The sequence below is a fragment of the Leucoraja erinacea genome, chromosome 5 (genome assembly GCF_028641065.1).
Source record: "Leucoraja erinacea ecotype New England chromosome 5, Leri_hhj_1, whole genome shotgun sequence".
Taxonomy (NCBI): domain Eukaryota; kingdom Metazoa; phylum Chordata; class Chondrichthyes; order Rajiformes; family Rajidae; genus Leucoraja; species Leucoraja erinaceus.
In genome coordinates this window covers 77802029-77826192 of record NC_073381.1, presented here as the reverse complement: position 1 = coordinate 77826192, position 24164 = coordinate 77802029, and the positions used below count along the sequence as shown (strand labels likewise).

Here is a 24164-nt window from a genome sequence, read left to right as displayed (position 1 = left end):
AATAAACACCAATTTGAAACGACTATTTTTTTTAACTAACATGGTATTATTCTTTAACTAAATAGAATATACGCAAGCCGATAAAATTACTTGCAAGCATTGAAATGGTTTTCTTTTGTTTGCAAAAGTGTGAAGAACAATTAACTTTTACAGTATTTAAAAGGCAGCAAACATGTTTAGCCAATGAATCTACATGGAACATAGACACACATGTATCATGTTAACAGAGATTGGTCAAAAGTGACCCTAAGCCATAAAATTAAACCAGAATGATCAGGTCCATAAATAAGGACTGGAGTGATAGGGTAAATCTCTCGCAAAGCAACTTTCAAATTCTTCAACTCAACTGAGATAATGTCAGGTGTTGGTATTTCCCCAGTTAGGGGCAAGTGAAGAATTAAACACACTCACGTTTAATTTACTTCAGTTTAGAGATACAGCACTGAAACAGGCCCTTTGGCCCACCAAGTCGACCTGCAATCCCTGCACACTATCGTACACACACTAGGGCCAATTTACTATTTCACAGAAGCCAATTAACCTACAAACCTGTTAGTCTTTGGAGTGTGGGAGGGGGCCGGAAATCCCAGAAAAAACACACGCAGGTCACGGGGAGAACATACAAACGGCACTCAGACAATCACCCGTAGTCAGGATCGAACCCGGGTCTCTGGCACTGTATGACAGCGACTACTGCTGTCCCAACATGCCGCCCTTAAAATTGCCAAAGCCAACGAATAATGAGAAACAAAGAAACGTGCAGTTTTTTTTATTTTGTTTTAAATCTCAATGAACAAATGTTCTGCAATGTGTTTAAGAAGGAGCTGCAGATGCTGGAAAATCGAAGGTACACAAAAATGCTGGAAAAACTCAGCGGGTGCAGCAGAATCTATGGAGTGAAGGAAATTGGCAACGTTTCGGGCCGAAACCCTTCAGAGGGTTTCGGCCCAAAACGTTGCTTATTTCCTTTGCCCCATAGATGCTGCTGCACACGCTGAGATTCTCTAGCATTTTTGTGTACCTTAAATGTTCTGCACTGCTTTCTGTTTTTTTGAAGTAATATGGGAAGTGCGTTTAGCAGTTAATGTTTTTGTTTTGCTTACCTGGGTATTAATGATAGGTCCAAGAGGTCAGCCAACACTTTAAACTTGCAAAGTAATGACAAATATTCCACCGCAGGCCACAGCTGAATATTGCTCTGTAATTGATTCAAACAATCCCCATCCAGTTCGAGTGGCCTTGGCTCAATGCTCTTGGAATTGGGAGAGTTGAGCAGACACCGAGATTTCATCACTGAAGTTAAAGAGCTTACCACACACCGTATTTCATCTGTAATGGCAGAGGTTTACAACATAGCAGTTTAATATCAACTAATTAGGAATCAGCAACTTGAAATAAACACATTTATTGTTTCAATCATTGTTGGTCTCAATTGAACAAACTCTCTCTCAGCAGCAATAGCTCCATATTAACAGCAGGCATCAAGGATCTCAAACATTTCTGACCCATGCTTTATAGTTTAGTTTAGTTTAGGTATACAGCACAAAAACAGGCTGTACAGCCCACCGAGTCCAATGCTACCTGTAATCCCCACACTATAACACTATCCCACACACGAGGGGTAGGATAGTTAGATAATTAATTACAAACCTGTACGTCTTTTGGAATGTGGGAGGAAACTGGAGCTCCCAGGAAAAACCCACGCAGGTCACGGGGAGAACACACAAACTCCGTACAGACAACACCCGTAGTCAGGATCGAACCTGGGTCTCTGATGCTGTAAGGAGCAACTCTACCGCGGCGCCACCGTGCCACCCTTTTATTTGCCCATTTACAATTCTGCATTTATGTTCACTGTTTTGTGAAATGCCTTGACCATTGGGTCTTAGCTGCACTATATATAGTGAAACATTATTCATGAACAAACCAGCTTGGTTACAGTTTGGTCACTCAAGAGAAATTTATGGTCAAATAAATGAACTGGTTTGTCATCTTGAATTCCTCAACCCAATTAATAACAAAAAGCAAAAAAATAGAGAAACTATGGAAAAAGTAGTTGGCATCTGACATCTGGGATCCTTCATTATTTTGTTTTAAATTCAGATTTACAGTATCTGAAATACTGCAGTTTGAATTTTAACACAACATATTGACAATGTTTCCAGATCAGTCCTTGTGAATAGATATAATAGGCTAGTTTAAGGAACTAAAAAAAGAAAAAGCATCAATTTATCTAATGGGATGCAGGTTTCAAATATATTCAAGAATTAAAGAATCAAAAAGAAAATTCTGAATCAAGAAACAAACTTGCAAAATACTTTAAGAATTAAGGAGAGTGAAAAGGAATTAATAGAATAGTTAAGAGCCGGTTGGTCATTTGAAGGAACCTTTGGAAGAGGCCGGATGCTTCCATGAGAAACATAGAAAAATAGGTGCAGGTGTAGGCTATTCGGCCCTTCGAGCCAGCACCTCCATTCAATATGATCATGGCTGATCATTTAATATCAGCACCCCGTTCCTGCTTTTTCCCTATATAAGTAAGTATAAGTATAAGTAAGTAAGTTTATTGACCAAGTATTCACATACAAGGAATTTGCCTTGGTGCTCCGCCCACAAGTAACAACATGACATAGTGACAGTTATGAATGACTCAGAAAACATTAAACATTAATAATAACAAAATATTATTGATAAAACAACATTGATCAAGCATGTGAACCAACAAAACACCAGAACAAAGGGAGGCTACAGATTTTTGGCTGTTGAGTAAAGCAACTACTCGTGGATAAAAGCTGTTTTTATGTCTGGCTGTAGCAGCTTTGACAATCCGTAATCACCTTCCAGAGGGAAGTGATTCAAAGAGTTTGTGGCCAGGGTGCGAGGGGTCAGAGATGATCTTGCCTGCTCGCTTCCTGGCCCTTGCAGTGTACAGACAATGGAGGGAAGGTTGCAGTCAATACCCTTCTCTGTATATCCCTTAATTCCTTCAGCCCTAAGAGTTAAATCTAACTTGCTCTTGAAAACATCCAATGAATTGGCCTCCACTGCCTTCTGTGGCAGAGAATTCCACAGATTCACAACTCTCTGGGTTAAGTTTTTCCTCATCTCAGTCCTAAATGACCTACCCCTTATTCTTAAACTGTGACCCCCTGGTTCTAGACTCCCCCAACATCGGGAACAATTTTCCTGCATCTCGCCTGTCCAATCCTTTAAGAATGTTATATGTTTTTATAAGATATCCACTCATCCTTCTAAATTCCAGTGAATACAAGCCCAGTCGACCCATTCTTTCATCATGTCAGTCCTGCCATCCCGGGTATTAACCTGGTGAACCTACGCGGCACTCCCTCAATAGCAAGAATGTCATTCTTCAAATTAGGTGACCAAAATTGCACACAACACTCTTGGTGCAGTCTCACCAGGGCCCTGTACAACTGCAGTAGGACCTCCTTGCCCCATGGAACTAGCAAGTTTCATGATAAGTGGAAGACTTGTAGTAGTTTAAATAAAGGTATGCATTCAACTAGATGCAACGAAGAATGTAACCACCTTTCAGTGCTGAAGTTTGTAAAGGTTGGACAGAGAAAACATGATTAAGAGGCAGGGAATGTTTAGTTTAGTTTAGAGATACAGCGTGGAAACAGGTCCTTCAGCCCACAGAGTCCGCGTCGACCAGCGATTCCCATAGACTAGTACTGTCCTACACACTAGGGATAATTTACAATTTTGACTGAAGTCTATTAACCTACTAAGTTGTACGTCGTACCCGTACAGACAGCAACCATAGACAGGACCGAATTGGCGACTCTGGCGCTGTAAGGCAGCAACTTAAAAGGCTGCCACCTAAAAGGTTGAAGATTTTAAATCAGAGCCAGTGAAGTTAGAGTTTGGAATGGAACAAGGACTGACAGCAGCTGCCGGCTTCAAGCATACCAATGGCCCCAAATCTAGACAGGGACGTTTCACGTATACAAACAGAATAAGCTTTAACCTTGAAATTCTAATATGTGAATGCAACATTGAATTCTATTTAAACCAATGAATGCAACATAACATTAAATTAAGATACTCAATTTCATTAATCTTCTGGAAAAAAATCATGAATCATACCAATGTCAGATTCTGCAAGGTAATTGGCTCGAAGTACAAGACCCCAAGCCAACAGCAAGTCCTTCTTGATATTCCAGTCAGTGGCAACTGCTTTTATTCTACAAAGTTGCTCTTTCCAGGCCACATCTGTCATTTTTGGTCTCAGACTTAGCACATCCAGGGCAGAACTTAGTGTCTTGAGATTAGATGCACATTCCAAAACAGATTCAACCTAATAACAAAAGCATATCCATTTTCACAGCGCACCAATGCTTCAAGTGTTTCTTTATTGTCACGTATAGCAGGTAGAACGTGTAGCAGAAATACATGTTTTGCATACAGATCAGCAAGACTATCCCCGTGCATGAACACAATCACCCCGGTCAGAACAGAATGTACAGACAGAACCGCCCACTGAGTCCATATGCAGGAGGCTCCATTTCACAGTCCCCAGCTGCAGCTGGCTATCGAGTCGTATTTGTTGATGCTTAAGTAGGAAAGTGTGATAAGTAACATTGTGATCAAGCCAACCTTTTGCCTAATTACCCATTTTCCTGCGAGCTAGCTTTCCTAAATTATTCTTTCACATCAACTACAAGTCTAAGATCCAATTTGCAAACAAAGTAACAAAGGAACAAATTGCTAGAATTCCCTTTTGTATATAAACTGATAATATTCATCAACTGTTCCATTTTGTAAAAGACAAATTAATGTTATTATGCCCCAACCTTATTGCTGCAGGGACATATCTGACACTATAATCAGCCTGAAGGGCCCAGACACAAAACATCACCTATCCTCGTTTTCCAGAGATGTTGCCTGACCCACTGAGTTACTCCAGCAGTTTGCGTCTTTTGTTTTGTAAACCAGCAACTGTGGTTTCTGGTATCACCGTTATTTCGGTTTACTCCAAATGCGTTGCAGCCTCACAATTTAAAAGATTTCCATTTCTTTAAGATAACCACCAGGTTTTCACATTCTGGAAAATCAATATCAAAATGCACAAGCTGGACTGCCCTGGCAGACCCAAATGTTTTTGCTTGCTCTGCTTTTGTTTGCTCATGGGTTCTCCGAACTTATCTAAAGATACTTCAATTCTATCTGAAAACCCTTGTCCAGTCATTCACAAACTGCATTCAAGACACCTCGCATGTCCTTCTCCTCTTCAGTAACTTCCAATTCTTAGGCCACCTCCCTAGCCTCATCTTTAACATGAATACCCAGTCCCTAAACACCTCCATTCCCCATCAGCAAGGCCTCGGGGCCCTCCGTTTCTTCCTTGAACAGAGACTCTCAACTAACAAGTGTCTTCAATTGGTAACAGCATTTAACTCTTCACAAGGCTATTTCAAAATATGTTTTATAGACAACCCAGACTAATGGGCCAAATGGGAGCAGTGTAACCTACTTATTCAGTCAATTACATTTCTTCCAGTTGACTGTTGTTCAAAAATAGTACTGTTTTCGTAGACCACGCTCACTATTTTATCTCTAAAAATAACTTGAGAAATTAGAGTGCATCAGGAATGTTACAGCAATGAACATTCCTGATGTTTCCATTTGGCCCACTGTCTATGCTGACTCAACGCAAGAGCAATCCAGTTAGTCCAAGTCGCCTCATAAACTAAACCATAGCCCCCCCACCCCCACCCCCCTCCTTCAAGCTCTTATTTCCTTTTGAACACTGTATAAATGCAGTGAGCAGGAGATCTAGGTAACGGTAAGTCTTTTTTTTTGCCTTTTATTTCAGAGGTTCAAACGGCAGGCAATCTTGCCCAGATTTACTGCGAATGCAGGCAATGAATTTCAATAAAGAATTTACACTTCTGGCTGCTAAACGAATCACAGTGCTGCCATATGTGCACACAGCAGCCAGCCAACAGTCGCTTGTCTTTTTCTTTTTGTTTTTCACTTTTCATTTCAAGTTTCCGTGTACCTCGTTGTATGTTGTGACTCTTGGCAGACCAATCTCCCTCCAGGGATGAATAAAGTTTTATCATATCGTATATTCCACAGATGCTCCACAAACAGAGAGACAAACCCAATGTTAGATTTCACTGACCTTGAACGGTGAGGGGAAACCCAGTGATTTCTGCATTCTCTTTATGCCGAAAGATATTCCACTCTGACTCGCCAGGTGACTTTGGAGGTTGACTGAAATGGTGTGAATTTCTTGAGAAATCCTAAATAAGCAATAAACAGAAATGTGCCATCAATATATTTCTTAAAACGTTTGGTCAAATTCTTGTATCCTGGAACAATATTTTTCAGTTCAGCAAAAATAAATGTAATTGCAAATATTAATTCCGAGGAGGTGAAGAGAAACCAGGAAATTGTAAATCTGTTAAATAAATTTATTTTTTAAAGGGTGAAAGAGGAAAAGGGTGTATCTCAGGTGCATAATTCATTGGATTTTTGATATTAGTCAGACTCAAAGAAGCACAAAACGTAGACACATCTAAAATGACTGTGTAACTCAATCCTTGGGTATTCCAGAATCCAGTGAATGTAGAATGCTTCCAGATTCTATACTGTCACCTACCCAATGGGTCTAATTGCTCTTCCATTGAAGATTTTTCATTGTACTTATAAACCATGTCACATTTGCTCCACAAATCTTCAATTAGATTTTTAGTGGCTGTTGTTAAAGGTGAAAGTTAGCTAGCACATATAGATACTCATACAGCATGGAAATAGGTCCTTCTGACCATCTCGTCTCTGCTGACCAAGAAGCCCCTTCGACGCTAGTTCCACCTGCTTGTGTTTAATCCATGGCTGTATGGCTTTATTAATATATTATATATATATTTAAAATTATATATATTTAATAATAACATTAATGTATGGCTTTGTAAATATTTGATTAGTGTTCAAATGTAAATAATTTGGTGTACATATAGTGGCTGGTGTACATATGGTGTACATATAGCTGCTAAATTTGTATAAGATAATTACAAGCAGTTGAATAAGGGGTGGGAATTAATAAGCTTTGGCTTCTTCCTGCTCCTTTTCGGACACATATGATTTCATTTATTTATAGATATTGTTTATGACACTTTATTAAAAAAAAAATTGTTTTTTGTATGCTGTTTCACACTTGCTTTTTATTTTTTTATTCTGTTTGAAATAAATAATAAAATAAAGTAAAAATAAAATCCATGTCCCTCTAAACATTTCCTATCCATGTACCTGTCCAAATGTTAAATGAAAAATGTTTTTAAATTGGTGTTTGAGCAATTAATAGTATAGTACTAAATGAAGAACTTAAATGTCATCTTAAAATGAAGAAAACACTTAAATGTGCAATTGTTAACACATCTATACTGTCCAAGGATTACAGCGGGAGACAAGTTATACTTATTCATACTGAGAAACACAAGAGAGCTGCTGGAGGTGTGATGTTTCAGGAGGTGCTTCATGATCCAGTGCCAGTGTAGTGACAGCAGGGCTATGCCTTCAAACTCCGAAGTGACTTTATCTGCAACCGCCCAGAATCGATCCCTCCACAAACTGTTACACTGCACCTAAAGGGCATCAGAAAATTGTTAATGTTACTAAAGAATATGCTACAATGGAGGCTGAACACAGAGAGGTCGTTTATCGGTCTCACTTCAGTGGCGTATGGAAGCGGAGTGGCTCTGCGGGAGGCCGGCACGATTGGGGTCGATGGGGTGGCCCTAAAGCAGCCGGGAGGGGGGGCGCGTGGATCAAGGTCAGACGAGTGAGCAGATTGGACAGAGTCTGCAGTAGCAGCGGAGGATACCGACAGCATCGCCAGGCCAGGCCGACCTCCACATTAGTGACGGATTAGTGCAGTCGACAGGATAATGGGCCTGTAATTCTATATTTTTAACTTGAAATGTGGGAATTACAAGATAGCGCCGGAAAAGTGGCGATTCCGTGCACTCCATTTGGAGAAATCTACTATTTCTTACACTACAATCATGTACGATTGTGCTTATGCACAGTATGATTTTACTGGATTGTGTGCAAAACACAGCATTGCACAGTATCGAGGTGCATGTGACAATAAAATACCATTGATGCTTGAAACATGGTTTAAGAGATGATATGGTCTGCAACTATTCAAATAGTAAAACAGAACCACTTCAATATTTTTAACCGCATCAACTTCAGAATTGTTATCCAAATTGTAATACAAATTGACATTTAGAAACAGAAAAATAGGTGCAGTAGTGGGCCATTCGGCACTTCGAACCACCACCGACAGTATATGATCCTGGCTAAAATCAGTACCCCGTTCTTGCTTTCCCCCCCCCATATCCCTTGATTCCATTAGCCCGAAGAGCTAAATCTAACTCTCTCTTGGAAACTTCCAGTGAATTGGCCTCCACTGCTTTCTGTGGCAGAGAATTCCACAGATTCACAACTCTCTGGGTGAAGGAATTTTTCCTCATGTCAGTCCGAAATGGCCCACCCCTTATTCTTAAACTGTGACCCCTGGTTCTGGTCTCCCCTAACATTGGGAACATTTCTCCTGCATCTAGCCTGTCCAATCCTTTAAGAATTTGACGTTTCTATAAGATCCCTTCTCTTCCTTCTAAATTCCAGTGAATATAAGCCCAATCGATCCATTCTTTCATCATATGTCAGTCCTGCCATCCCGGGAATTAACCTGGTGAACCTATGCTGTGTTACCTCAATAATATACCATTGATGCTTGAAACATGGTTTAGGAGACAAATTGACATTTCCAACTATAATTACACGATTATCTGGCATCTCTCATATCCTTAATACTCAGTGCAGAGAAATGGTACACAAACTAACTGAACCTCAGTCCCTTAAGAACATGTTTTGCCATAGAAACGTAAAATAAAAATATTACAATTATAATGTATGACTTGCGTAATTAAAGCTTGTTTTGGTTTAGGGATATAATTTGGAAACAGGTACCTTCAGTCCACCGAGTCCACATAGACCATCGATCACCTGTAGTTCTACGTTATCCCACTTTGATAATCTACACACTTGGGTCAATTTCCAGTAGCCAATTAACCTATAAACCTGCATATCTTTGGAGTATGGGAGGAAACCGGAGGACCTGGAGAAAACCCACGCAGTCACAAGGAGAGTGTACAAACTCGGTGCGGACAGCACCTGTAGACAGGATCGAACCGAGGTCTCTGGCGCTGTAAGGCAGCAGCTCTACTGCTGCGCCACCCTTCTTATGTATATTGTAAAGTAGTGCTACTTTACACACTATTCTACATACATGAAAGATTAACACATCTAAACAACACAACTAAAATTTAATTAAGTTTGTGTCAATTATCTCTGCATTCCACCTCTCCAGGATTTAGTGCTTGTGCATTATTTGGCATGCAATATACTTCAAAACAAATTACAAATAATCGTGTCTACCGTGCAAGTCAAAAATATCAAATTAACACTTACTTCATTGAAGACATCATCTTCTAATTGATGAAACTGTGACTTGATGCAATGTAATACACAGGCATCCCAAACTTCAAAGAAAGCAGCAAGATGAGCCAATGCAGGGTGGGGTAGATTTTCAAAACTTAGCAAACCTGAAAAATGAAGCAATAATTTGACATTTATTTCTCTCACCAGTTAAATGCCCCTCTCAAATGACTTAGCAGATGGCCAAGCCATTGCTAGAAAATGTGCATATTATATAAAGGTCATTTCATGCTATTGTTTCAAAGAGTGCAGGAAACTTACTACACTGAAGATTTGCAAACATGTCTGAATCCTAACAGCTGAAAATATAAGTTCAGGTAATTAATTTTTAAAAGCTCGATAATACAACAAACAGATGGTCATAAAAAACTATTTTACTCGTCTTCAGGGCAAGGATTCAGGCATCCTTATTCATTCTAGCCTTCAGGACATAACCTACCAAAACAGCAGTTTTTTTGATAGACCTTAAATGACTCAGCAAACGTCCAAGATGACAGGTTAAAGAGGGAAATGGAGATGAGCAACAACTGGTGAGTTTGATAATAAATGAATAAATCAAAAAATTATCACTGCAGGCTTGGATTCTCCAAAGTTTGGGATTGACTTTCTACATGTACCAATTCTGATTTACATTTTGTCTACCTCTGATTTACATCAACCAGTTCCAATAATAGAGGAAATGCTCAAAACTGCAAAATATATTTTCATACAGTTATTTACATTGTAGATGGCAAACAAACCATTGTGGCACAGTGTTCCAATTACCTGCTTCACACATTTTGATTGTTACCTTTATGAAATGCTATTGATATCCTCAAAGCACTGCGTTTCCCTGATTTTTTTGCACATTCAGACGCCAGTGCTGCCTTCTCTATATAGCTCTTTTCTTCTCTGTTCATTAGAAGTGCCATCCTATAAAAATGAACCAAAGTTTAGCATGATACAGACTATTTAGCACCATCATAGAAAGGATGGTCAATTACACTAATTCACATTTAAATCTCTATTCAAAAATGCATCAAAATGAATCTAATTAATCAATAGATTTGAACTATATACAAGCAATAGTCTTGGACAGAGTGAACGTGGAGAGGGTGTTTCCACCAGTGGGAAAGTCAAGGACCAGAGGCCATCACCTCAGTATAAAAGGAAGCATCTTTAGAAAGGAGATGAGGAGGAACTTCTTTAGTCAGAGGGCTTTGAATCTGTGGAATTAATTGTCACACATGACTGTGGAAGCCAAGTCAATGGATATTTTTAAGGTGGCGATTGACAGATTCTTGATTAGTTAGGGCATCAGGGGTTATGGAGAGAAGGCAGGAGAATGGGTTTGAGAGGGAAAGGTAGATCAGCCATGATTGAATGGCGTAGACTTGATTGGCCGAATGGCCTAGTTCTGCTCTTTGAACGTATGAACTGAACAAGAAAGACTCTGATGCCCCATCACACCTTGATGTCAGACCGTCATTGTCATCTCACCATGAATTCAGCAGTTGCACCTGTATTTTTGCAGAAACTGCAAGCAGTAATGCAGATTTAGATGTGGAATGGAGTAATGGACAAATGCTATCCCTAGCATAACCCAACATTTGGCAAGCAGGTTCAACTGCATGGAAGGAAAACAACACCACATTCAGAGGGGTCAAAATGGCTACATCTAGTTACCTATTAGCAATGGAGCTGAACCGTGCTTGAAACGCTTTCAAACAATGGTCTCCATTTTCAAAATCAACAGAATGAAATGAAATAACCAATTGTTGCTGGTTCCATCGTGGATCCAAAGGGACTGAGGAAATCTCTGGTGCAGATCAGGGAGAGAATTAAATCAAAGATTAGTTATCACAAATATAGCCAACATCTTGTATAGTCATCTGTTCAGCCCCATTTATCCTCCCCGCCACCTTTCCCCACTGCCCTGTTATTTATTTTTCCTCTCATTCATTTCCAATTTTCTTTTCACGGCTCTATTTGGTGTTTCAAACCACCTTTATACCAGTACGTTTTTTTTCCGCATATATCTTCCTCGCGTCTTTTTCGAAACCTTAAAGATATATTATTTGATACCAGAACAAGAGCTACTTATAGGAATGGAATTTATTGAAAGAAAGAATCAACATGAGAAAAATAACAGTACATTCAGGTTATCAATTTAAGGCTAACGATGCCCATAAAGTTGAAATGGCACAATGTATTTTAGAATCTTTATACAGTCCACCACCGATTTTCCGGCACCCTTTCTGAATTATCCGTTTTGCCGGACAAACAGAGGTCACGGCCTCAGGGAGGAGGCGGACGGTCCTGGAACGGCCCTCCGAGGGGCCAAGAAACCGGCCCGCAAAGTCTGCCTCGGACGTTGGCTATGGGGATGGATCTGCTGGCGCCAGCTGGGCCAGAGTTCTAGAACCCGGCCGCTGGGGGTGAATTCAACTCACCAGTCAGCCTCGGAAGTCCAGATGAGGTCAAGAGCGGCACAATTACCAGTGCTCCCTCGTAATTTTTATTTGCTTTCTAATCCAACATTAACAGTCAACCCATTTAAGAATTTATCTGGCTTTCTATTCATTGTATTGAATGAAACCTAAACTCATGTTTCAGTGGGCAACAGATCACAAAACCAGTTTTGTGGCTCTGCCAAATGAAATTCTACATCAGTGTCAAATGGATCATCTTGCACAAAAGAGAGCCAAAGCTCCATGATTAATGAATGTAATGTGTCTGGGGTTATGGGGAGGAGGCAGGAGAATGGAGTTAGGAGGGGGAGATAGTTCAGCCATGGAGTAGACTTGATGTGCTGAATGGCCTCATTCTGCTCCTGTCACTTATGAATTTAAAGAAATCTGGCAAGTCATGCGGTCCAGATTTTCCACCTAAACCTTTACCTAATCAACCTCTTAATTTGATATCCACTGGTGTTCTAGCATGTGTCGCATCATTCCAAACTTTTCCAGCTTGTTGAAAAAGCAGTTTGTATTAATCAATGTGCTTACTGTCTTGATATTCCTCCCCACACACTTGTCTGATACAAATCAAAATGTAAAATGTTCACCTAATACCACCTCTTCCAAATTGTGTGCAGAACTGCGAATTTGCAAACTTGCTGCCTCTCAGAGCAAAAAATTTAAATTAACACGCAAATGGTTCGTGAAAATTAATTTCATGTTGTTCATTCCCATTCACTGACGTGGATTACTCCCCTTTCTCCAATGGTCATCAATTAATCTTAAAATATAATGCACAGGAATAGATCAGGTAATGAGGAATAGATTGGGGAATTGCAGTCTTTTGCCCAGAGTAGGGGAATTGAGAACAAGAGAACATAGGTTTAAAGTGAGCGGGGGAGGGGGAGGAGACATTTTTAATAGGAACCTGAGGGGTATGTTTTTTACACAAAGGGTGGTGGGTCTATGGAGCTGTCATACGAGGTAGTTGAGGCAAGTACTATTGTTGCGTTTAAGAGACATTTGGACAGACACATAGATAGGATAGGATTAGAGGATTATGGGTCAAGTGCGGGCAGGTGGGACTAGTGTAGATGAGGCATGTGGGCCGGCATGGGCTAGTAGATGGGGCATGTTGGCCGGCGTATGCTAGTTGGGCCAAAGGACCTGTTTCCATGCTGTATGACTATAACAGCAATGAAAGATCAAAACGTGAACCTGTTAATCAGGAGTACGTTACCGTTTTTATCAAGCTGCAGTTGATGAATAACTTCTTTCATTCCTGTTGGCAGGGCGCTGGAATAAACTGCATTGAGAGCTTTCGACCCTGCTTCCAGTTGTACAAGCATCAGGTCTGTGATTCAATTAAACAAAAAGCCATACAAGTTAATCAACAAAACATACAATTATGAATCTGCTGAGTGGAAACAACTCACCACTTAGAGCTGCAATAAAAAAGGCAAGAATTTATATATAGTCTTTATATTTCAAATGAATTAATGTTTTGTAAATTTGTTTTTAGTCCAAAATCAGAATTCCAGAAGTACATTTCTATTTATAAATCTACTACGCCCAAGTACTTAAAATAACGCAGATTTCTGTTAAATTATATAAAATTTAGATTATAAACACAATTTTAAGACTGCACATCCATGCTACAATTTCAGTTTACAATTTCAAGTTCAATTTTATGCAAGGTATCAGACATGTTAATCTTCAGTAAGTGGTATGGCAACAAAACCCCCTTTATGCAAGCAAACTCATCAACTGAATGATCCCACACAGCAGCAAGAATTAATTGCACAACAAATATTTACATGCTTGAACACCAGTAGTGGTACTCTACCTGCCAACTGTTTGTGGGATTTTGCCATGTGGCCCAACCACTTGGCCCTCAACAGCCAATCTTGATTTGATGCCTTCTCCGTGACCAGTCTGACAGCAACAGGAATCATATCAATCTCATTGGCAAATTCAGCTGCTGTCCTATTGCCGTGGAATGAAAGGCGGTCCGCATTACAGGACTGCAAAACTAACTCCAGGTCAGTCAAAGTCAATGGTTGAAACCTCAGTTGGGAAAAAGGACAGAAAACAGATACATTACAATGGGGTCTCCCGCGACTGATTGACAGTTCAAATTCACCCCCTGCAGCCCGGGGCTGTGGAACTCCTTCACAGATGGAGCTGGCAGATTCATTCCTATAGACAAATTCTGAGGCCGACTTAGCGGGCCGGTATCTCAACTCTTGATGGCCCAGGCGGACTGTTTGGCTCCTCTCGGAGGCTATGACCTCCACTGGTCCGGCAAAACGGATAATCTGGAGCCAAGGGTGCCGGATAATCAGTGGTGGACCTGAATATCTGCACACAGACTGCAATTCAAACTGAAGAAAAAATGCACGAGTACATTTTAATCTTTCCCCAGCAAGCCGTGTGCAAACAGTGGACTCCCACCTACCTGTTATTATCAAGACTAAGTTGATTCAAACAATAAGCAAGGACCTGCCCATCTTGGTGGACCATTGACAGCATTGCATCCTCTGCTGTCAGCATTGCTGATGGAATGGAATCTGGCCACAACCCCAAAGTGGTCAAGGATTGAGCCTGGAATTCGGGCGATGCCAATGTCAACACATGCTTCTCCACAAGTTCTTGTACTTGCTGTAACAAAAACAGATGAGTTTTGCTGGTGGTTCTTAAATCATCCATTTGTTTCAATGGTTTATCCTTAAACACGTGAATGTTGTTATAAACAAGATGGCAGACTTTAGATAGCTTTAAAAAAAAAGGTCAGAGAGCTTTAGTTTAGTTTAGAGACAGAGCATAGATACAGGATTGATCCCTCGTTCACACTGGTTCCGTTATCTCACTTTTTCCATTCACTCCCTGCGCACTAGAGGCAATTTAGAGGCTAATTAATCTACAAAAAACGTAATTTCTATGGGATATGGGAGGAAACTGTGGCACCTGGAGGAAACTCACCGGCATTCAATTTGTGGAATCCATTGCCATGTCACTGAGTGCTTTTAAAGCAGAGATGGATAGGTTCTTGATAGGAAGAGTGTCAAAGGTTATGGGGAGAAAGAGGGAGAAAGGGACTGAGGGGGAAAAATAGACATGATCGAATGGTGGAGTAGACTTGGGTCAAATGCCTTAATTCTGTTCCTATGTCATATGATCCCTGCCTTCAAGCCAATTAGCTAGATCATCTTGGACTCCATGCGATCCAACCTTCCAGACTAGCTTAGCATGTGGGATCTTGTCCAAGAAAAGTTTAATTCAGCATTAAAAGAGAATATGCTTGCTTGGTCTCAAACATCAACACTGTTGTTACGTACAACTCAAAACTTATAATTAGCCATAAGAACAGCAGTGTTATTTCAGACATTAAAATTCTGGCAATTCTTTAATCTTAATTTACCAAATTTCTGACCAACAAAGAAAAAAAACACGCCTCACCTTCTGATGAGCTTGAGAACTCTGTGATGAGATGAATACGTCTAAACAAGCTCGACGGAACGCCTCTGGTAATCCAAGACCACGCTTGAGATGTTGGACAATGAGAACAGCTGCCCGAAGAAGTGAATTTATGGAGGGACTACCTTTGTGTTTAAAAAGAGCAAATGAAACAAGGTTTGAAGACAATTGTCATCTATGCAAATACTTAATATACAAGGTCATGACATCATAAGGAATAGGAGTAGAATTAGGCCATTCGGCCCAAGTCTACTCTGTCATTCAATCATCGCTGATATATCTCTCCCTCCTAACCCCATTCTCCTGCCTTCTCCCCATAACCTCTGACACCTGTATTAATCAAGAATCTATCCATCTCAGCTTTAAATATATCCACTGACTTGGCCTCCACAGCCTTCTGTGGCAAAGAGTTCCACAGATTCACCACCTCTGACTAAAGAAAACCAATAAACGCACGCAAGCAGAGTCTCCGATGAAATGTTAGAATATGTAACAAAGATTTAATAGCCTGATGCTTGTGGGGAAGTAGCTATTCCTGAACCTGGTCGTTGCAGTCTTCAGGCTCCTGTACCTTCTACCTGAAGGGAGCAGGGAGATGAGTGTGTGGCCAGGATGGTGTGCGTCTTTGATGATACTGCCAGCCTTTTTGAGGCAGTGACTGCGATAAATCCCCTTGTTGGAAGGAAGGTGAGAACCGATGATGGACTGGGCAGTGTTTATTACTTTTTGTAGTCTTTTCCTCTCCAGGGCACTCAAGTTGCCGAACCAAGCCACGATGCAACCGGTCAGCATGCTGCATACTGGGCACCTATAGAAGTTAGAGAGAGTCCTCCTTGACAATCCGACTCTCCGTAATCTTCTCAAGAAGTAGAGGCGCTGATGTGCTTTCTTGATAACTGCAATTTTTGATGTATTGCCCAATGACAGGAAGGATATGGAGGTTTTGCAGAGGGTGAAGAGTTTGGAGAGAATTAGCTATAAGGAGAGGCTGAACAAATTTGGATTGTTTACTCTGAAACATTGCTGGTCAGGGGGAGACCCGATTTGTAGTTTATAAAAATTAGAGGTAAAGATGGGCCAGCATATGCATCTTTTCCCAGGGTTGAAATGGGAAAAGTTTAGCTCTTAGGGCTAACGGAATCAAGGGATATCGGGAGATAGCCGGAATGGGGTACTGATTGTGGATGATCAGCCATGATCATATTGCATGACGGTGCTGGCTCGAAGAGCCGAATGGCCTACTCCTGCACCTATTTTCTATGTTTCCATGTTTCTTACCTACTGCTGTTTCTTTGATTTTGGAGTACAAAGTCATCAGCTGAGTGCACGGTTGTTCTCCCATTAAGCCAAGCCCATGTAGTAACATTTTCATATCTTGTTCATCCAGAGGATCTGCATTGTGCTCGCCTGTGATATAAATTTCAATTCCACGATTCCTCATGGCTCGGGAGATTTCCCCATGTGCTGGGTCCATGGTCATAAACAGCCTGGTGCAAATAAAAACAAAAGCATTTTAAATTAAAGCCACAGCTCTAGGTTGAGATATTACCTTCAGCACCAATTCATTTTAATACAATTCATCCCAGCCAGTGGAAAGCATAATTTTAAAAAGATCAAGCTCAGAAAAAAAAATTCATAAAACCCTCCATTGTTATCAAAAGTGGTGAAGGAAATCATCAAATCAAAACTAGAGCATACATAGGGACAGGGATTTATTGTAGACCAGAGAATAGGGAATTTTCTTAGTTGCAGCAATAGTCTAAAAAGCTAGTAGGGAGAAAGAGAAAACTAGCAACTAATAACCAAACAAACAGTGAGTGTGTCTTAAGAGTCATGGAGCATGCAAGCAAGCCCTTCAACCCAACTCCTGCATGCCCACCAAGATGCCAATCCCATTTGCCAAATTTCCCTCAACCTTTCCTATTCAGGCATCTGTCCAAAATGTCTTTAAATGTTATTTTTCTTGCCTCAAGCAGCTTGTTCCATATCGAAGATAGACACAAAGTGCTGGAGTAACTCAGCAGGCCAGGCAGCATCTCTGGAGAAAAAGGACAGGTGACGTTTCAAATCGGGACCCTTCTTCAGACTCGTATGTTCCATATACCCACCACCTTTTGTGTGAAAAGTTACCACTCAGGTTTCTATCAAAATCTTTCCCCTCTCATGGTAAACCTTTGGCCTCTGGTTATTGATTACCCAATCATAGAGTCATAGTGTGATACAGTGTGGAAACAGGCCCTTCGGCTCAACTCGCTCATACCGGCCAACAATGTTGCAGCTACCCTAGTCCCACTTGCCTGCGCTTGGTCCAGATCCCTCCAAACCTGTCCTATCAAATGTTCTCCCTATCAATGTACCTGTCTGTTTCTTAAACAATGGGATAGTCCCAGCCTCAACTACCTCCTCTGACAGCTTGTTTCATACACCCACCGCCCTGCGTGTGAAAAAGTTACCCCTTGAATTCCTATTACATCTTTTCCCCTTCACCTTGAACCTATGTCTGCTCCTCGATTCCCCTACTCTGGGCAAAAGACTCTACCCGAGCTATTCCTCTCATGATCTTATACACCTCTATATGATCCCCCCTCATTCTTCTGCATTCCATGGAATAGAGACCCAGCCTACTCAACCTCTCCCTATAGCTCACACCCTCTAGTTAGTCCTGGCAACATCCTCGTAAATCGTTTCTGAACCCCTTCAAGCTTGACAATATCTTTCCTATAACATGGTGCCCAGAACTGAACACAATATTCTAAATGTGGTCTCACCAACGTCTTATACAACTGCAACATGACCTCCTAACTTCTATACTCAATACTCTGACTGATGAAGGCCAAAGTGCCAAAATCCTTTTTGACCACTTTATCTACCTGTGACTCGACCTTCAAGGAATCATACACCTGTACTCCTAGATCACTTTGCTCCATAACACTTCCCAGGGGCCTACCATTTACTGTGTAGGTCCTACACTTGTTCGACGTCCCAATATGCTGCACCTCACACTTCTCTGTATTAAATTCCATCAGCCATTTCTCTGCCCACATTGCCAATCAATCCAGATCCTACTGCAATCGTTCACAAACATTTTCATTATCTGCAAAACCACTAACGTTTGTCCTGTGGTAAAAGACTGTATTCACCCCATCTATACCCCTCATGATTTTAGACACCTCTATAAGATCACCCCTCAGTGTCCCAAGAGGCAAGGAATAAAGTCTTAGCCTTCCTAACCTCTCCTTACAACTCAATCTCGAGTCCTGCCAACATCCTCTTCTTTGCAAGCTTTCCAGTTTAATGGCATGTTTCTTATAGCGTGATGCCCAAAGTTGAACACAATACTCCAAGTTCAACCTCACCACTTTATCTTTAGATAAATAAAAGGGATGCTAGACCCCTGACGGTGAGACTGGAAAATTAATAACCTGGATGAGAAAAGTCCTTATGGCCGAGGACTTTGCAAATAACTTCAAAGATATCAAATGGACTAGTTAGGGTGAAGGAATAACAAAAAGCAACTGGTATCTAAAGGTCTGTTTAAAGGTCTGTGAGTCTGAAGAAGGGTTTCGGCCCGAAACGTCACCTATTTCCATCGCTCCATGGATGCTGTTGCACCCGCTGAGTTTCTCCAGCATTTTTGTGTACCGTCTGCTTAACATTTATCTGTTTAACATGTTGGTGGCATGATGCTGGAGTCTACAATCAAAAAAGTAGCTAGTCATTTGGAGACAATTAATGTAATCAAGCAAAATCAACATGGTTTATGAAAGGTAAATTAGGTTTGACAAATTTACTAGAATTTAAGGATGCACAGAGTTGAATTGATTGAGGGAAACCTGCAGGTAGAGCTTATATGGATTTCCAAAAGACATTACATTGTGCAACATGGAAAAGCAGTGCACAGGAGCTCATGTTCAATACTCAATACCCAAATTCTGTAGCCTCCTTTTGGTCTGGTATTTTATTTCATTCACATGTTTAAACTATAATGTTTTACTCTTAATGTTTTATGTTTAATTCTTAATTGTTTTCTGTATGTTATGTTGTTACTTGTGAGCAGAGCACCAAGGCAAATTCCTTGTATGTGTACATACTTGGCCAATAAATGTATTAATTAATTAATTCATTCATTCCTGTTATTGGGGGAATTGTGTTAGCACGGATTGACAATTGGCTATCATATTGAAGACCCTCAAAATAAGTATATGTTTTTCAGGCTGGAGATGCAAATGGAATTTAAAATCTCCAGCTGAAGGGGGTGTCCCACTGCGGCGACCTAATCTGCGAGTTTAGAAGAGTTTGCCCCCGACTCAAACTTGCAGCATGGTCGTCACATGGTCCTAAGAGGTTCTATGAGGTTACTGGAACTCTCCTTCGTGCTCGAGGCCTCTTGTGGCCTCAGCCTAGTCGTGGAAAATTTTTCAGCATGTTGAAAAACTTTCCGCTAATAGCTCGCGGTTTCAACGCTGACGGTTGATCCAGCCCGAGGTTTTACAGGCGAGTGCCCTCAAGCTTGAAGGTCGAAGAAACTATTCTTAACTCGCGGATTAGGTCGCCACAGTGGGATAGCCCCTTAATGCTAATATAACAATATTGCAATCTCCAATGGGATAATCCAGATGGGGACTGAAAGAGCCATTAAGTTCATAAATGCTGTTTGTAAACAGAAACATAAAATCTAGCTACATAAAAACGGGTTTATTATCCCTGAATTACCTCGAAAAATGTTGTCATCATACCTGAAATTTGGATGTGGTACAATAGTTGGGCTGGTGCCATCAAGCACTCCTCTTTCACCTATGGTCAGGACTCCTCCAGGTTCCAGAAGAGCATTAAGACGATCAAGCACAGAAGGACTGTTTAAAAGAAATGCAGCATACAACTAGCAACATAAATACATTTTACATTAGTAGTCCCCTGAATGTATCATCCAGTAAATCCCATTCCAAATTGCATTGACTGAACAAGCCATTTCCCTCAACTTCCAAATCTATCAGTCGAATACCAAGCATGAGACTATACAAGATTCTATAGCAAGTGTTTCCATAATACTAATTGGATATGACACCATAGATGAATTAGGAACACTATTTACCATTATGCGGGCCAAATTGTTACAACGGGATTTCAACTGGGAACCAGAGAAACACAAAAAAAAAAAAAAGAAATTGACAAGCAGAAAAAAAGATGTCTTGGGAGAGAAACAAGTGTAGGAAAAAAAAGACTGTTTCTATTTCTATGTATTTTCCCTGAAGTAATGAACCACCATCTCTTAGCAACAGTGTATGTTTCACTACAGGGCATTGACAAGCATTCACTTCTATTGCCACAGGTGAAACTATACTCTTTTAAACAGTGTAAAATAGAGACTTTAGTATTTTGAGCTTGCGGTAAAAATAAACTTACAGCTATTGAAAAGGCCTTTATTTTTTTAAACTTTGCATGAAAAAAAGTGTGTAATTCAGAGTCTGAAACTCTAGTTCCTCATCCCCTTATCCCCATTGACACATTAGTTTTATATCACTATATAACACAAGGTTTCTTTGGAACACAACTTTTGCATTATAGGAGAAGAACCTGCACGTGATTAATCACGCAAGCATTTTATCAAAATGCCTTTATTAAGAAGCTGCGGCAGAACCTTCAACTTTTTCAAAACGTTAGAGCCAACACAAAGACGGATCTTACCTGCAAAAATTAACATTGTCCAGCAGTAGCCAGTCTCCAGAATTCAATGCCTGTACAAGCATCCCATCAACCCATTCAAAGGTGCCACGCTTTTTACCATCCAAAAACTGACTGCGTTGATAGTTGAATTGCTGGAATTCTGCAATCAATTCTTCAAATTCTAAAACACAACATTCAAGACAAGAGAAAATATTCCTGAGAAAGGCAGTCAACGTGCAAACAGAACGATTAAGCTGTCCAATTATAGCTTCTGGGCTGAATGAGATGGTGCCCAACCCAGGTGACTATTTTCGTGCTAACCACAGAAGCAGATCTACAAACACATATTAAAATCGTTCAACTTTTTTTAAATCACTGTAAGTGGCTCGACTGTAATGTATTGTCTTTCCTCCAGCTGGTTAGCGTGCAACAAAAGCTTTTCACTGTACCTCAGTACACGTGATGCTAAACGAAATGGAACTGAACTACTAAACGTTATTTAATTCAACCATCAAATCACTTTCCTAATGCAAATACAGACCAAATACAATTAAAGCTGTTATCTGGCACAATCTCTTGATGATTGCTAAAATATTGGGTGCGTCAGCATCATTAACAACCCACCAAGATATGATCCATCTGTGCACAGATGAACAGTGAAAGCACAGTGGGTAAACAATGAAATAATTCACCCTGTTTAAGAAGGAACTGCAGATGCTGGAAAATAGAAGGTAGACAAAAGTGCTGGAGAAACTCAGCGGGTGCGGCAGCATCTGTGGAGCGAAGGAAATAGGCAACGTTTTGGGCCTTCTTCAGACTGATGTAGGGTGGGGAGGGGGCGGGAAGAATAAAGGAAGAGGAGGAGGAAATCATTCACCCTTCAAAGTTCTGTGGGTAACTAGGTGGATGTGGAAAAACAATCTGCAGAAATATAAAATACATCAAGAAGGATAAGCCGAGGGACCTCTCACCAGTCTTCATTGGCAAATTGGTGAAGGAGAGAGTCAACAACTTGTAGTTCTATGAATAAATATCTCTGATGATCTAACCTGGGCCCAGCATATTGATACAAGCACAAAAAATGGTCCTCAACACCTCTACTTCCTCAGAAGAATAGATAGGTCGCCGAAGTCTGTACTGAACCTCGAAAAGCCAACGGTGGAAATCACACCGACTGGTGACTTGATGGACTGTTAGGACAAGTTAAATAGTCAAGAACGAAGTAGGCTGCAAAAAGTGAAATAGACATTGCCATCACTGTCTCTCATTATCAATCGGATCTGCAGGAGGAGCTGCCTCAAGAAGGCAACATATCAAAGACATACCATCCTGGCCACACTTTCATCTCACTGCTATCATCAGGAAGGTGGTACAGGAGCTAGTGATCCATTACTCCAAATTCAAGAACAGCTGATTTTATCACGTCACAAGTGATAGGAGTAGAATTAGGCTATTCGGCCCATCAAGTCTACTCCACCATTCAATCATGGCTGATCTATCTCTCCCTCCTAACCCCATTCTCCTGCCTTCTCCCCATAACCTCTGACACCCGTACTAATCATAAATCAGGTTCTTAGACCACCCTGCACAACCATACTAAATCATGATTGATATTGCATTTACTACTGCATCATGACTACCGTCCGGTGGCCCTTACCTCGGCAGTCATGAAATGCTTTGAGAGGCTGGTGAAGAAACACATCTGCGCCTTCCTCCCTCCGAACATGGACCCGTTGCAGTTCGCATACCGTCCGAAAAGATCCACGGACGATGCAGTCTCCCAGGTCTTGCACACTGCTCTCTCCCATCTGGACAGCCAGAAGGGGGGCTAAGTGAGGATGCTGTTCATAGACTACAGTTCAGCCTTCAACACGATAGTCCCCACCAGACTTGCCGGGAAGCTAATGGAATTGGGGCTCAACACCTTCCTGTGTGCCTGGGTCCTGTACTTTCTCACCGCCAGGCCCCAGGTAGTCAAGATGGGAGAGAATACATCGAAGTCCCTCACCCTGAACACAGGATCGCCCCAAGGTTGCGTCCTCAGCCCCCTATTGTACTCCCTGTACACACATGACTGTGTGGCTAGGTTCAGCTCCAATTCAATCATTAAGTTTGCTGATGACACTGTGGTGGTGGGCCTGATCTCAGACAACGACGAGAAGGCCTACCGGGAGGAGGTGGCTGGCCTAGCACTCTGGTGCCAGGATAACAGCCTCCTCTTGAACATCAAAAAAACGAAGGAGCTGATCATGGACTTTAGGAGGGCACATCATCCGAGGACGTACACTCCATTGAGGATAAATGGGGATCCTGTGGATAGGGTGAACTGTTTTAAATATCTGGGAGTCCACATCTCCGAGGATATGACATGGGCATCACACGCCTCAGCACTCGTGAGTAAGGCAAGGCAGCGCCTTTACCACCTCAGGCAATTGAGGAAATTCAGAGTGTCTCCGAGGATCCTCCAGTGCTTCTACGCAGCGGCGGTGGAAAGCATCTTGTCCGGGAACATTACCATCTGGTTTGGGAATTGCTCTGCCAAGGACAAGAAGGCTCTGCAGAGAGTAGTGCATTCGGCCGAACGCACTATGGGAACTTCACTTGCCCCCCTGCAGGAACTATACATCAGGAGGTGCAACTCCAGAGCAAACAAAATCATGGGAGACCCCTTCCACCCCTGCAACGGACTGTTCCAGCTGCTACGGTCAGGCAAACGCCTCCGTTGTCACGCGGTGAGAACGGAGAGGTTGAGAAGGAGTTTCTTCCCAGAGGCCATTCGGTCTGTAAACGCCTATCTCACCAGGGACTAACTCTACTGAACGTTTTTCCTTCCATTATTTATCATGTAAAAGAATTTGTGTGTTATGATTGTGTTTATAGTTTGTTTGGTTGTTTTGTTGTTTGTCTTTTGCACAAAGGTCCGCGAGCATTGCCACTTTTATTTCACTGCACATCTCGTATGACAAATTGTGACAAATAAACTTGACTTGACTAGACCTACTTGGTTTTCTGCACATTCATGGTCTTACAATTACTGGTCATTTATTGTAT

The 24164-nt window shown here is 41.2% G+C and overlaps 1 protein-coding gene across 1 annotated transcript in view; it reads right to left on the bottom strand.

Moving 5' to 3' along the window:
* The window catches only part of LOC129697442 (midasin-like), a 182418-nt gene that overhangs the window by 64311 nt on the left and 93943 nt on the right, over positions 1–24164 (bottom strand). Inside the window, 15 exon segments of the mRNA XM_055636025.1 lie at positions 1104–1329; positions 4111–4321; positions 6152–6272; positions 7457–7488; positions 7491–7613; positions 9508–9641; positions 10325–10446; positions 11200–11332; positions 13213–13326; positions 13819–14039; positions 14431–14633; positions 15432–15574; positions 16728–16936; positions 20186–20302; positions 21135–21294. Of these exon segments, the coding sequence (XP_055492000.1) occupies positions 1104–1329; positions 4111–4321; positions 6152–6272; positions 7457–7488; positions 7491–7613; positions 9508–9641; positions 10325–10446; positions 11200–11332; positions 13213–13326; positions 13819–14039; positions 14431–14633; positions 15432–15574; positions 16728–16936; positions 20186–20302; positions 21135–21294 (2269 nt within the window).